Genomic DNA, 15,900 nt, shown 5'->3' on the forward strand with positions numbered 1-15,900 from the left:
TGAACTATTGGGACTTCAAGATAAAAAGTTTCTGTAAAATGTTGGAAATAATCAACAAAACTAAAAGGCAACATTTGGAATGGGAGAAGATATTGGCACATGAAATATCTGATAAAGAGTATCCAAAATCTATAAAGAACTTATCAAATTCCTCATCCAAAAAACAAATAATCCAGTTAAGAAATGGGCAGAAGACATAGACAGTGTTCCGAAGAAGACATATAGATGGCTAAGAGATACATTAAAAGATGCTCAACATCACTCATCATCAGGGAAAAACAAATCAAAACTACAATGACTTATCACCTCACATCTGTCAGAATGGCTAAAATTAACAGCATAGGAAACAACATGTTGGCAAGGATGCCAACCCTGGGGAACCCTCTTATACTGTTGATGGAAATCCAAACTGGTGCAGCCGCTGTGGAAAACAGCATGGAGGTTCCTCATGAAGTTAAAAATAGAACTACCTTATGATCCAGCAATTGCATTACTAGCTGTTTACCCAAGGAATACAAAAATACTGATTTGAAGGGATACATGCACCTCTATGTTTATAGCAGCAATATCAACAATAGCCAAATTATAAAAAGAGTCCAAATGTCCATCGACTAAATGGACATAAAAGAAGTGACATATATATATATATATATATACACGCATACATATATGCCCCACACACAATGGAATATATCTGAGCCATAAAAAATATGAAATCTTGCCATTTGCAACAATGTGGGTGGAGCTAGTGAATATTATGCTAACTGAAATAGGTAAGTCAGAGAAAGGCAAATACTATACGATTTCACTCATATGTGGAATTTAAGAAACAGAACAAATGAACATGGTGGGAAAAGAGAGGCAAACCATAAAACAGACTTAACTATACAGAACAAACTGAGGGTTGCGGGAGGAGAGGTGGGCAGGCCAGTGGGTTAAATGAGTGATGGGTATTAAAGAGGGCACTTTGAGATGAGCACTGGGTGTTGTATGTAAGTGATGAATCACTTAATTCTACTCCTGAAAGTAATATTACACTGTAATTTAACTAATTGGAATTTAAATAAAAAGTTGAAACTAAAAAGAAAAAAATGAAAAACTATATAATTTCATTTTTCCCTTTACACAAACTATGCAAAATATGAAGGAAAAATCCAACAACTAAAGCTTTCTTTAAACCTTTAGCTTTCTGAGTCCTGCTTTTTTATTTTCCATGTCTAAAGACATTATTAGAAAGTGTCTGTCCAAGGGAGTATAATTTGTAAACATTACTAGACAGATATTTTTATATGACGCAAGACTATTCTAGGATGAATTTTGATTTTTCTTTATCCCTTTGTTCCATCCCTACCTCAGCTGGAGAAAGAAACTTGGTTTTTTTTTTTTGGTAGAATAATGCAGAGGGGATAGTATTAGTAACCTAAAAGTCAGCTTAATGCTATAATTATTTGAAAATTATTAATATCACTTTTCATTATAGAGTATATAACCTTCCCCCAAATTTTCTGAAGCATCCATCTGCCTAGAAAAAGTTCTGGATTAGCTTCAGGCAGAATGGAAGAGGAAGGAGCATGTCTAACACCAAACCTGGAGGGCACAGATGTTAATGTTTTCCATAGCATTTATAGAAAATATTCTGTCCATGCTTAAGGGTTAACAGGAATGAGGAAAGAGGATGTGGCATATTGGGTGGAGATTGCCACCACTTTCTAGCAATTTGAGATTATGGGAAGCAGAAGACAGAGAAAGAGGAAATAGAATGAGTATGGCTGACCTAGGTGTCCCAATTTCCCCCTCTTCTGCCTTTGCAAGGCAGATGTGGAGGAATGTTAGATGAATGAGCACAGCAAAATGTTGAAGACAGAGCGTGCTCCTCTAACACTCTGTGTTTCAAATCCTGGAGGAAAACCACATCTTGAGCCACTCCTGTACCTACTTGTGTTATGATTAAACTTTGGGCCCTGTGGTAAGGACACAGAAGAAGCTCCTGAGTTTAACTTTATTGGGCCTTCTTTGTTTTTTGTATAGAAGGGATGAGATGTAGAAACAGCTAAAAATATCTAGGTGAAGAGTCCCCAAAAAGGGGTCATGTGGTGGGGATAAAGTGTGTTTGTAATAATGGCACCTGACTGAACTATTCAAGCTGGGGTCATCTGGGAACTCTATGGTACCTAAGAGAGATCAAGTAATTCAGGGAGTGCTAGTAAACCCTAGCCAAGCTAGAACAGCCACAATCATGAGCTATACTAGCTGTAACAAGCAGTCACCAGCTTAAAACGTGCATTTGATTTGGATATCAAAAGTCACCAGGACAAAGAATCTGTTCCCTTCTGATCCTGTGTATCCGGACACCCTATTAGAAAGAGAATGAGGGTGTCAGGAAGCTGTCTGAGTGACTGAATGTTTTATCCAAATGAGACTGTTTATTTCTAAAATAACTATTTAAATTACTGAATTGACTAATATTTTGTCATTGTTGTAAAGTTTTTTCTCATTCGGGAACTCATGAGGAAAAGTGTGATTTATTAATTGCATTTTTCTTCATATCTAAGTTGTACAGTGAATTATACTTATGACCTTACTATATTTATATGTCCTGGGTATACCTCACTTTGCAAATATAACTGATCTAAACTGAATCCTACAGTGGATGAAGGGACTCAAGAATAACCGTCACTATCTGTCATTATTCTCCTTGGATGAAGTCTGGATTAACAGCTGCCATGGCCTTAACCTGAGGCATATAGTGCAGAATGAAGTCAGAACACTTAATTCAAGTATGTGCATGAAGAGACATCAAGCAATAGAGAGCATAGTGAGAATAAACTTCTAGCTGTCCAAGTGAGGCTAATATAACACATACTTCAAGGAAATTCATGGGGGAAAGGATGTTTGGCACCATTCTTTGAGCTCTCTTGTGTTTGATATTAGCTAATTCACTTTCTGATAATAGATTACATATAATATCTTTTGAGGTATTGCAAACATGGCAAATAAATTCCCATAGACTTCTGTAAATAGAAAATATGAGGATGATGAAGACCATTAGTGGAATTAAAATGCGAAGAGAATGCATCTAAGAGTGATGGTGGTCTCATAAAGAAAAGAAAATGGAAACATTTAATACCCAGGCCAGTGGGGACCACAGTCGTTTTTATAGTACTACTGTTAAAAGGTTTATTAAGGGGCGCCTGGGTGGCGCAGTCGGTTAAGCGTCCGACTTCAGCCAGGTCACGATCTCGCGGTCCGTGAGTTCGAGCCCCGCGTCAGGCTCTGGGCTGATGGCTCAGAGCCTGGAGCCTGTTTCCGATTCTGTGTCTTCCTCTCTCTCTGCCCCTCCCCCGTTCATGCTCTGTCTCTCTCTGTCCCAAAAATAAATAAAAACGTTGAAAAAAAAATAAAAAATAAAATAAAAGGTTTAAGTCAATTAAAATTAAGCATACAAAAAAAAAAAAAAAAACATTATGAAGATAGAAGATGGGAAACAGCTTATTTTGAGAAAAGAACACCAGAGTATATCAAGACATCTGCACCCTATCTTCATTAACTAGCCTGAATTAGCTTAACTTCTTTGAACTTCTTTAATAAACTCTGTGGTTTTTCAAAGTAGTTTTTTCCCCCCTGTGGCTTGATGGTTGGAGGTGGACTTTAGAAAGATGGTGAGGAGATGGCAACTAGGTTGGATTCCAGGATTTTAAATTTCCCCTCTCTCACTCCTCACCCAACAACACATACATGGACTGGTCATCACTCTTATACTCTGAGGTTTTGAATAAGATGCCATTAGAAAAAGGGCCACAGTGCTAAATATAACATTTCAAAATATTTTTTCTGGAATACCCTTAAGGATATATTTTATTTCAAAATTGTATAAATTCTTATGCTTAGAAAAACCAACCCCAAACCCATGGCACTGGGAGAACAGATGGGCTGGTTTACCCTCTCTGTGTCCCTGTTTCCTCTAGCTGTGAAATCAAAGGTTGAAATAAAATAATTATTGTCACTTTTAGCTATAGGATTCTATGTGCATCCATGGCCTGGCATTCTGGAACCAAGAATAGAAAAAACTCCAGATCCGAGCAGCCAGCCTGTTCATAGGATCTGATGTTATAAAACTCTTTGGGATTCTGCTAATCCTAGGTCTAATAGGTTTCATGTCCCAAAGCAGACCACAGGCAAAGCTGAGGCAGGAGCTTCTTGTATGTTGGTGAGAATGTCACAGTGCATTCATGGAGCAAGGTGTGACACCTAAGGGCAGGAAGGGAGGCAGTTTAAGGTAGTAAAACCTGTGAAGAGAAGTCAGCCCTGCCTTCTTGTTCTTGTTCAATTCTTAAGTAGACTGGTGACCTATAAAAAGTCCCTTAACCTTCCTTTATCATAGAGATCTTCATCTGTAAACGAGGGATTTGGACTATTTGAACACTGAGGGCCTCTCTTGGACAGGAAGAACAGACAATAAGGAATTCTTATCCACAACTTTTGTATATTTGATTTTGAGGATGTATCTGAAATGATAAGACACAGTGGGGTCAGAGTTGTCTACTCAAGCAAAAATCTAAGGAAATCAAGTTGTTTTGAAATTAAGATTTATTTTGGCTCTCTTTCGAAAATCGAAAAATATCCTAATTTTTCTGGGTTTTAATACATCTGAAAAGCTTTGAGAATACTGATGCCTGAGCCCTAGTGCAGACCAATTAAATCAGAATATTTGGGAGCACTTGGTTTTTGGATTTATTTTAAAATCTCCCCAGGAGATTCTATTGTTCAATCAGTGTGGAGGATTTCTGTGTTGAAGGAGTTGACCACAATTTAGAAATGCTAAGTAACTACCACAAATTTGTTTTGAATTTAAGTAGGGAAGGTAGCTCACAGAAATTGTTGAGGTGAGAAAAACGCTTTCTTATTGCAGTGTGGAAGCATTGTGAATATAAATGTAATGGAAGTTCTGTCTGCAAAAGAAAGGACTATAAAACTTCTGTGGACAAAATTTTACCTTTGTACTTTGGTTATTTTTTATAGACCTGAAGGTGAATTTGTGTGCTTCAAAATGTTAAAATTTATTTGTATTTGTAGACAGTCCTGATGCAGCCATAACTGATATATCTGAGTTAAATCACCATTGGTTCTTTTGAAAACCACTTCTAGAAACCACAAAGAGGCAGGAAGCTTTTAATTCTGCATATTTTCAGATTGTGGGTAGGTTGGAAAAAATAAAGATATAAGTGCTCAATACAACTCCACATGGCTAGCTATGGGCAATTCAAACTGTAATAAATGACAGATTCAATATGAAATGTTTATGGGCAGGGGTCATTCTGTGAAAGAAAATGAAATTAAGTGGCCTATTTGCTGTACTCTGCAAATATGTGCATCGAATAAATTGGGTTAGAATCTCTGTCACTCAGAGCAATGAACACAGTGGGAGTCATCACATTTCCCCAATTGCCCCACATGATGGATTGTTGATGTCTTGAAAAGATCTGGATTTCTTCAAATTGTTTAGCATAGAAGAGAAGCAGATTTTCTGATTTTCATGAGAAATGATCTTTCAGAAATTTATTTACAAATGCTTATCAAAGCGCTCTTTGAAGTAAGTTTTGTTTTCTGATGTGATGTCTCATCATCCACAATTTCAACACTTTCCCTTAGGAAAACACCACCAAGTATCAGTCCCAGATGGCATTATTTAAAGATGAGCATTTACAAAAAATGTTTACTAATAATAAGTGATACATGACAAAACAACATGGAGGCAGTAATTTACTATCATAACCATATAGAAAAAAAGCCTTGAAGATTAGTTTGAAAGACATATATTCCAAACTTCTTATATATTTAATATTTATTGATTGTTATGTGCAAAGTAGTGTATTAGATGATGGACAGGAATAAAATGGACTGAATTTTTTTTCAGTGAATAGCTAGAAATATTACTCTACAAATATGCTGGATGTTACAAATTCAGCAGTTGAAACTTTAAAGAAACTCACTCAAGAGAAGGAAGGGCACTTGCATAGCTGCTTCTAGTATGAAAGTAATGAAAGTTCTTAGCCCACCAATCAGATTTTTGAAATATTTGCTAGTAGCAGTAGGTATTCCTTTTAGGGCTAAACCATTTCTTTATTTTTTTAAAGATTTTATTTTTATTTTTAAGTAATCTCTACATTCAATTTGGGGTTCGAACCTATAAAACAGAGATGGAGAGCTGTGTGCTCCACTGACTGAGCCAGCCAGACGCCCTAGGGCTAAACTATTTCTTATAGTCTTTGGAAATGTTATTTCTTTTTAAATCTCCTATAGAGTTTGATTTTTTCCAGTTCAATCTAGTAAACAAACCTCTACCGATTTCCTATTTATAAGAGGTACCATATTGGGTGATAGATACTATAAAGATAAATACATTACTTGTCCTCAAGAAACATATTTGTGGGGGCGCCTGGGTGGCTTAGTCAGTTGAGCATTAGACTCTTGATTTTGATTCAGATCATGATCTCACGGTTGTGATATGGAGCCTCATGTCAGGCTCCAAGCCCAGGGTAGAGATTCTCTCTCTCCTTCTCCTTCTGCCCTTACCCCATGTGCATGGGTGCAAACTCATTCTCTCTCTCTGAGAAAAAAAAAAAAAAAAAAAAAGAGAGGGAGAGAGAGAAAAAAAGAAAAGAAAAAAAATAAAAGAAACATATTTGTGGAAATGGACTCTTGCATGAAAATAAATAAGACAGCAACACACACACACCAGATCAGAATTAATCCAACAAAGATGATCTTAAAGATTTATCAGGGTTGCTTTGATGATAAATTATTATAATGACCAAATTTGGGAACAAAAAAACTGATGAACAATTTCCTTAGCATTTTATATTATTTATATTACTCTATTGTTACATTATATGTGTATATATATATATATATATATATATATATATATATATATGAACATTATAACAATATTAAAAAAGCAATATACATTCTAGGCTTTTAAAGATATTGTATTTTATAAATCAATTCTAAAGCACATGAAAACTGACTAAGCTGATTTATTTGAAATATTTTTTCCTTAATAGCATAGAAAACCATGTAATTGACTTTGTCAAACATTCTAAGTATTAATTGCTCCAAATCCTTATAGTTAAGTCAACGTTAATTTTGCAATGACCAGTTCTGATAGAATATCTAAACTCATAGTTGGCTTATTTTTCTGAAAAATTTTACCTTAAAGCTATCAAATATTTTTGTCTTGGCAATAAAGGATCAGCAGACCAGTTACATTGTATAATTTTACTTCAGCCAGAATTCCATGACTCACATTGTTTCTAAGTGACGATATTGATCTAAGTCATTTTGAATAACTAATTTCAGAGAAACTGGCTGGCCAGAGAAGGAAAAGCAATTTAGATTGGTCATGCCAATACTTTTTTTATTATAAATGACCCAGTTGACAAGTTGAGCATGAGGCTTGTTTCTAAATCCATTTTTACAGTTTTGCTTTTCAGTTCCACTTTTATTTTATTTTATTTTTTTTTTTAATTTTTTTTTTCAACGTTTATTTATTTTTGGGACAGAGAGAGACAGAGCATGAACGGGGGAGGGGCAGAGAGAGAGGGAGACACAGAATCGGAAACAGGCTCCAGGCTCTGAGCCATCAGCCCAGAGCCCGACGCGGGGCTCGAACTCACGGACCATGAGATCTTGACCTGGCTGAAGTCGGACGCTTAACCAACTGCGCCACCCAGGCGCCCCTCCACTTTTAATAGTCATGACTTATATTGATCTACCTCAATTTTAGAATAAAATGTCTTCTTGATTTTCTCATTATGCCATATATTGCAAAATGTTCATTTCTAAGGGGGGTTTATTGAGATGAGAGCTTTATTTATCACAAATGATATACTTACTCTTTTGGAAACAATGGAAGACAAGTCCAGGCCAGTAAATTGGCATTATTGGTTGTACAGATAATTCCAAACAATCTTATAGTGAGCATGGATTCCCTTGGAAGTGACTTTATTTCAAGAGGAAAATTGATCCTAAAAATAAAAGAAAGAAGTAGATTACCCAGTTACAAAGATTTTTCATAGATATTTCCTTGTAATATAATGGTGTGTCATAAAATTAACTATTTGAATTGAGGGATCCTTTTGAACTTTTGTGTTTGATCTTATAAAAATGGAAATATAGCAGAAACACATAAAATAATGTAAGATTGGTTATTCAATAAATGTGGATTGCTTTAATTATAATTTTGAGATGCAATCTTATTTTCAAAAATTACAATGCCAAGCATTTACTCTTTGTAAACACAGACTAATACTGTTTTAGGGAATGGGGGGGGGGAGAGAGGAAATAACTTGAAACAAGTCTTAAAGCATAAATTTGCTATAATCATATTGAGATTTGGAAAAGAATATTCCAGGAAGAGAAAAGTACAAAAACAAGGTCATCTATGCATGGAAAGATTAAGTGTAGCTGAGAAACGGTGAGTGGTTCATTGTGGCTAGAGCAAGCGATGTGGTCAAGTTGGTTGGGGAAGTTATAGAGACTATAATTGAAAAGGTAGATAGTTGCCTGAATGCCTAAGAACTCCATATGCCAGGCAAGGGGATTTGAGCTTTTTCCTCATGGTAAAAGAGAATATTTGAAAAAGACAGCTAAAAATATACAGAATTGTTCACAATTTTCAATGTGAACCATTCTGGGTAATGATGAAATCCCAGGCATTTGGGAGATGATTGCTAAAATGTAATGGACATACCAATTTCTGGTTAAGTCAAAGGGAAGGAACTTCAAATACAGACCCTGGATGGATTGCATATTTTGGGCAAAAAAGGGGGCCAAGGGTAAAGACAGGGTAATGGTGAGAAAAACTTGGATTCAGACACTGAATCCATCAATATATAAAAGAGAATGTCTAAAAGGTTACATATGATACTATAAAGACTGAAAGGAGTGCACCTGGGTGGTGTAAGTGTTTAAGAAGAAGAAGCTTTGACAGAAAGTTGAGAGTATGATCTGAAGTCTCTAATGGTGGGCAGGGAGAGGGGTACCTTTCTTTCTTTTCTGGAATCATCTTGATTCCATAGAAATGATCAGGTTCTACTATAAGAATCTCCAGAGAAGTATGGCATTTAGGAAAGATCTATTTATGAGATGAGGAAATGAAAAATATAGTTTTCAAATGGCTTAGATGGGGCAATGTGTTTACTAGAAGATGAGAATGCTAGGAAGATATGGAAAAACTAAAACAGAGGTTAGCAGATAGGGGAAGATCATGGCAACTGATTCCCCAAGGGATGGGAAAAGAAAGAGAAAAGTGACAGAGCAAATGGGACAGTTGGTGTTGTATGATATATGATGGTATTAGGTATGAGGAATATGAAAAAAAATTCACATTTCTTGTGATTCCCAGTTGAATTTTGACATCAATTTCTTAAGCAGTAGGTAATTGTTAAAATACTGATGATGACCAAAGCCAATGTTCAATTGGAAAGTGCTGACTGAGGCTGGCCCAGTTGAGACCTCAGGTGATATTGAGCTTTTTCTCACACTAGGATTTGGCTGTCTAATCTGGATGCTAAGGAGAAGTCCTTACTCAAGATGTCAAATAACACATTTGTGACCCCCTTTTTTGAGTGGCTGGGCAGTATTCAGTCTAAGAAAAAATGAGGAGTTAATTCAGCCCAGTGACCATACTGGTTTTGAGGAGGTACACATCCATGTTCCCAACACGCTATTCCTAGTGATAAAGAGTCCCAGATCCAGGGTGTAATAAAGCAGCTAATAATAAGGAAGACAGAAGGGGTATTATAGAGGTAAATTTAATAACTAATATTTGAGTGAGCATATTACTGGAATAGGACAATGAAGAATTAAAGATGAATTCTAGACTTGTAGATTATGTTATAGTGGATAACTTCAACTGATACAGAAATATAAAAGAAACAGGAAATTGGGGTAAGGGTAAATACTATGTGCAGTTTAAGGTGTGATATAATTGAATTAATAACAACTCAGATTTCAATATGTAAGCTATGAGTGGAGAGAACAAGTCAGAAATTTGAATCTAGATATATCTGCATTCAAATATTTGCTCTATGACTAATAAGCCTCATTTTTCCTTATCCACAAAATGGATCAAACATTGTATAACACAGTAGGTGGCAATTGTTGGTTATATATCAGCAATACATTCATTATTCAACCAATAATGTAATAATTTATATTAGCCAGTGTAGATGGATGAAATTAATTCTAGTTAAAAGTAGGAAAGGTGAATAAAGGAAAGACTATGGTGAATAAAATCTATTTTTCAAGATTAGCAAAGTTTAGATTATTAAAAAATTAATTTGTTTCACATTTATATATTTAAAAATCTTTATTTTCTTTCATATTCTTTTATACCCAAAATATCCACCTAAGATATTGTGGACATACTTCTCAGCTTAAAAGAAGCTCTGAAACTCAACATAAAATGTTGATGACCCTATGGAATGCACAGTAATTTCTTGAATGTGCTCTCTTTTACTTGTAATTGATTTTCTATTCAGTTTTCATATTTCTGTGCTAGAATGGAAGATATAATAATTTCACTTTATTCCTCACATAATCTGGAGTGTTCTTTTTCTCATTGAGTCTGGCTTCCTCATGTATAACTTCACTTGTTAGTGAGCTTTCATATCAAGAACGACAAAAATTCAATCAGTTACAGTGGATAGTTACTGTCAATTTCCATTTTGTCATTTTTATTAATAAAAATAAATTCTTCTAGGGTAAGAATACATGCTCTCTAAATAGTTATTTATTCATTTCTTGCATACATATGGATCTTTAAAGCCAGAATAATCTCATACTCACTAAGAAATCTTTTTTTTTAACTTCTATATAGCTATTGAAAAACTAAAGGAGTGAACTTTTATACAAAAAAGTTAGAAAAATACTTTAAGAGACAATTCAATAAGTAAAGTTGGATTGCTTCTTTTTATGCAAGTAGCTGGCATAGATTTAACCATATATTTGCCTTACTCTACTGTTGAAAAATGAATAAACACTAAATTTTTTCTGAAACATTTTTTTCTTCCATATGAGATAGTTTTCCTAAGATCAGAGTAAGTTTCTCTTGATAAAAATGGGAGATTTAATGAAGTAAGAATGTTTAGAACTCTCCTTTTAACACATATATAACAATAAACCATTGTAAGGACTTTGATTTTTGTCTGAATGAAACTGGGAGCCGTTTCAGTATTTTTAAGGAGAAGAATAACATAGCCTGAATCACATTATTTTTTAATTTTTTTTATGTTTATTTATTTCTGAGACAGAGAGAGACAGAGCATGAGTGGGGGAGGGGCAGAGAGAGAGGGAGACACAGAATCAGAAGCATAGCCTGACTTACCTTTTTAAAATAAGTCACTTTAGCCACTGTGTGAGAAGGACTATCGAGGTGCAAGAGAAGTAGGGAGACCATTATAAAACACTGGTAATTCAGGAGAGAGAGAATGGGGGCCTATACCAATGAAAGTTATGAAAAGTAATAGTCTAGAAATATTTTGAGGAGAGAGCCTGTAGGATTTCCTGAGAGCGGGAGATTCAGGTTAAGGATGTGATCTGAACAACTGGAACTGAAAAGGATCATCCAAGGTGGCTATCCAAGGATAGAACAAGTTTGGAATGTAAGGTTTACAGTATTGCTTCAGAAATGTTGAGTGTATAAATGTGGAGTTTGTGACTGATGCCTGGTTGGTGATATAACTTTTGGAGTTGTTGGCATATAGATGCATTTAAGGATATGTGATGGTAAAAGAAAACTAAAGGAGTAAGTTTAGACACAACAGAAAAGAGGTGTAAGTGCTAAGATCATGATCAGTCTGGGAAAAGAGGAAGATAGAGAAGTAATGTCCTGTGCAGGAGGAGGAAAGCGAAAAGAATATGGGAGCCAAGTGGAGAGCATATTTCAAGATGGAAGGTAAGAGCAACAGTGCCAAATACTCCTAAATAGAGGATGTAAGATGAAGACTGAGAAACCAGCATTAGATTTAACTATGCAGGTCACTAGTGACTCTAATGGGCAATTTCAGTGAAACAGAGTGATGAAAGCCTAACTGGAGTATATTTTAGAGCAGAGGGGAAAAATGAAAAAAGTGAATATACACAACTCTTTGGAAGGGTTTTGCTATAAAGCAGAGGAAAAACACAGGGTAGCTGCTGGTAGGAGAATGGAGCTTTTTTTAAATCTAAGATGTGAGGACTATCTATAGAATATAAATACTCTGCCAAGGATTTTATATGTTTTAAGAAATAGTATAGAAATCACAGTAAAAACATCAGCTTTGGAGTGAGAGTAGATCTGAGCACTAGTTCTGACGTTTACTGGTTGTGGGAACTAGGAGAAGTTAATTATGCTTCACAACCCTCAAAACACTGATCTTTTAAAAAGGATGACAATACCTGTTTCGTATTTTTGTTGTTAAGATGAGATAATATATTTTGGATATACTATGATGATTAAATGTGTCAAATCTATGTCATACATTATTAGATAACACATTTTCTGTCCTTAAGTGTACAGCCTAGTAATGGAGTGTATAATCAATTATAGTAAAATACATAAAGAATGCTACAAGCACCTAGAAAAATGGTAATTTTTAATTCCATTTTTAATGGAAATGAAATCAAATGAAAATAATTCTAGGTTGAGGTCACTAATTCTATTGGGGGAATCAAAAACTCACAGGAAAGATAGTACATATACAGCCTCGAAGGAACAGAAGAAAAATATATCAGTGTAGTTATTCCAACAACACTAATGATTTTCAATTTATTTGGGGTTTGGGAGGGGGATTTTTTAAATTGACTTTAGAATTAGTAGGTGTTTTCTTGAATTGTTTAAATGACAGCACATATCTATCAGCTGAAAAATAATCTGAGTTTTTGAAATAGTTAGGAATAAGTTTTAATTAAGTCAGAAAAATAATTTTAGTCATTGAGCTAATTAATAACATTTTTAAAGAATCACTTGTTACATGAAATTCATTTGCTTGTCCATAAACACTGAACTCTTACTCTATCTAATGCTGCTTGTGTTGCCAGGAACAGAATGGAAAACTTTAAAAATAGAATAAAATAAAATGCCAAAAACAAAAGATCTTTTTTTCATTTGGCAAAATCAAACAGAAATATAAGCAAACACATTCAGTAAGAGTAGATTGAGGTTTACATCAACCAACAAAAGAAAAAGTGGCCAATTATTTCCAATGATATAAAAAAGAGTTTATAGGAAAGGTAAAAGAGTGTCTTGAAGGACAGGTGGGCAGTAAAGGCACTGTGCTCTTGATAGATGGAGGACCCCTAGCAGAGACATGATTTCTCAGTTTATAGTTAGGATAAATAGATCAGATGCAGAATGACTGGGTACAGGGGCAGGGAGTGGGGCTAACTCCAAAGATAAAGGTGCAGAGATAGGCAGGGGCCAAACCACTGGGAGCCTTGTATGTTGTGCTAAAGGATTTGTATTTTATTTTGTAAGAACTAGGGAGCCATTGAAGAATTGTATAAGCAGAATTCATTTTGTGCAATAGAAGAGGATTTTGTAATTAAAGAACAGGTCTTTGGTCAAAGGAATTAAGAACCTAACCAAAGAAAGGAAGATAAATGTTGTCATAGTCCTAGAGGAAGGAGGAATTGCTTTAGCATAGAAGGAACCATGGAGTATTTAAAAATTGAAGGCCAAATGTCATGTCTCCATTGATTGTAGTAACACTAAGATTGGGATAAATGGCACTATCTAACAACATCCTTGGAGTCCTAGAAATTTTGACACACATTTCTCTGAGAAAAAGCACAGTATTGAGGAGTCAAATCATCTCCCAAGCCAGATCTTGTGAAAAGGCTGAGGGATAGTGGGTTGGGAGTTTTTTTTCTATTTGAGGTAGGAAGAAAATTGATTGTAAGGGCAGCATTGGAGACGCCAGAGAAATGACTGAAAGCTAGTGGAATAATGTCATAGGAACAGCAAGGAAAAGCAATCATGAAATAAAGCAGAAGTAATCATGAAATAGCCATAGCCAGGGCCTGAGTCTCCTGAGATTCTGAGTAACGTAAGGACTTGAGGAGGAGGGAGGGGATACAAGGGAGCAGGAAGGCATGGATTGTGTCAAGATGGTGCTTTTTTCTTAGCGTTTTAACATGTCTCCATTAAATGAGAAAGTAGGTGCCAGTCTCCCAAAACTAGATGGTAGTTTACACAAGGCATAATTATTATCAAAAAACGTGATTGTTTAAATACACTTATAATTGGCTCTCATGGGAAAATGGAGATTACATATGTTATTAGGTATTTTCTTTCTTCTTTGTTATATCTAGAATCTATTTCCCTCAGCCCCAAATAGAGGGTATCTCTTATATCCATAGTGTGTGAATGATTAATAATTCTGCTTTCTCCAATTTCCCTTTGTGATCAATTCGTTGATGTAAATTGGATACTTGTCTAGGTTTATAAATGGATTTTTTTAACCTGTTGAATTGTGCACTCAGTTATCTACGAGAATGAGCATATTTATCACATCACTGAATCACATCAACTGGTAATATCTTTAAAAAAATCACATCTTTCAGTTTAAAAAAAAGAGAAAAAAGAATCCCTGATCCTTATTAGATAAATGATCCTGCCAAAATAAAGATTAAACTTACATTTCATTCCAGTTGACCAAGAAAAAGAATAATTTTTTGACTGGAATATTTCTGTAGCTTCTCACTTGGCACAACTTCTTTCCAGCATATGTAAGCCAACAGGAAAAAGAAAATGTTTTATAGCTAAAAAAATAAATAAATAAAAATTTAAAAAATTGATTCAATAAGCTGAAGACTATAAAGAAACCAGTTTTCTATATGGATCAATTATTTTTATAGTTAAAAGTCAAATGAAAAAGTTATATTTGCTTGTATAAAGTATACCTCAAAAATTACTTTAAAAATTCATGTTGGGTGACATCAGCAAGGTGGTACAACAAGAAGCCCTAGACCCTCCTTCCCTCATGGAAACACCAATTCAGCAATACATGGATGAATTCGCTTTGTGAGAAATTTAGAAACAAGAGTGTCCTGCACTCCAGGCAAGTCCAAACCAGTCACATAGAAATCAGTAGGAAAATTTGTGGCACTGCTTTTCCAGAACTCCTCCCCTAGTAGAGTGTAGTGTGATCAGGAGGAAACCTAACTCCCAGCTTCTCCCTGGGGTGGGAAAGAGAAAACTGGAACATATGTCCAGCATTCAGACTTTTTAGGGGGCTATCCAAGGAACTGGTTTCTGTCCTGCCTAAATCTAAATTTTTTTTTTCAACGTTTTTTATTTTTTATTTTCGGGACAGAGAGAGACAGAGCATGAACGGGGGAGGGGCAGAGAGAGAGGGAGACACAGAATCAGAAACAGGCTCCAGGCTCCGAGCCACCAGCCCAGAGCCCGACGCGGGGCTCAAACTCACGGACCGCGAGATCGTGACCTGGCTGAAGTAGGACGCTTAACCGACTGCGCCACCCAGGCGCCCCAGTCCTGCCTAAATCTAAATGCCTAAACCAAATCTAATTTGAACTAGCACAAATTCACTTGCCCCTGTCTTTTCTCCCTCTTCATTGGAAAATGAAGAGGAGAACATCCAAACTTCTGGATTCTTCCTAGGGAGAAAAAGAGTCGGAGTGTGAGTCCAATGTTTCAGTGTTTTGGGTGGTGGCCTGAAAGACTGGTTTCTGTCTTACCTAACTCATAGCACAGATGGGACCTGGCAGGGAGCAGCTGAGAACCAAAAAGAGCTGGGGAGCTTACAGCTGCACTGGCAAACTTGTCGTACCACAAACAGACACTAGGGGGAACAAAAAATATGAGTTTCTTAAGAAAGAAGCAAAATGTCTCTA

At 35.6% G+C, this 15,900-nt stretch overlaps 1 protein-coding gene across 5 annotated transcripts in view; it reads right to left on the bottom strand.

Moving 5' to 3' along the window:
- PIK3C2G (phosphatidylinositol-4-phosphate 3-kinase catalytic subunit type 2 gamma) overlaps window positions 1-15,900 on the bottom strand; it is a 354,340-nt gene that overhangs the window by 237,464 nt on the left and 100,976 nt on the right. For 4 of the 5 annotated variants that reach the window (XM_040488787.1, XM_040488785.1, XM_040488783.1 and 1 more), the window contains 2 exons: window positions 14,683-14,805; window positions 7,896-8,027 (listed from right to left, as the gene is read on the bottom strand). In XM_040488787.1, the coding sequence (XP_040344721.1) occupies window positions 7,896-8,027; window positions 14,683-14,805 (255 nt within the window). The remainder of the gene's footprint in view (window positions 1-7,895; window positions 8,028-14,682; window positions 14,806-15,900) is intronic. The other variant, XM_040488786.1, reaches the window with a different exon arrangement.

The sequence above is a fragment of the Herpailurus yagouaroundi genome, unplaced genomic scaffold (genome assembly GCF_014898765.1).
Source record: "Herpailurus yagouaroundi ecotype Mexico unplaced genomic scaffold, PumYag 166, whole genome shotgun sequence".
NCBI classification, from domain to species: Eukaryota; Metazoa; Chordata; class Mammalia; order Carnivora; family Felidae; genus Herpailurus; species Herpailurus yagouaroundi.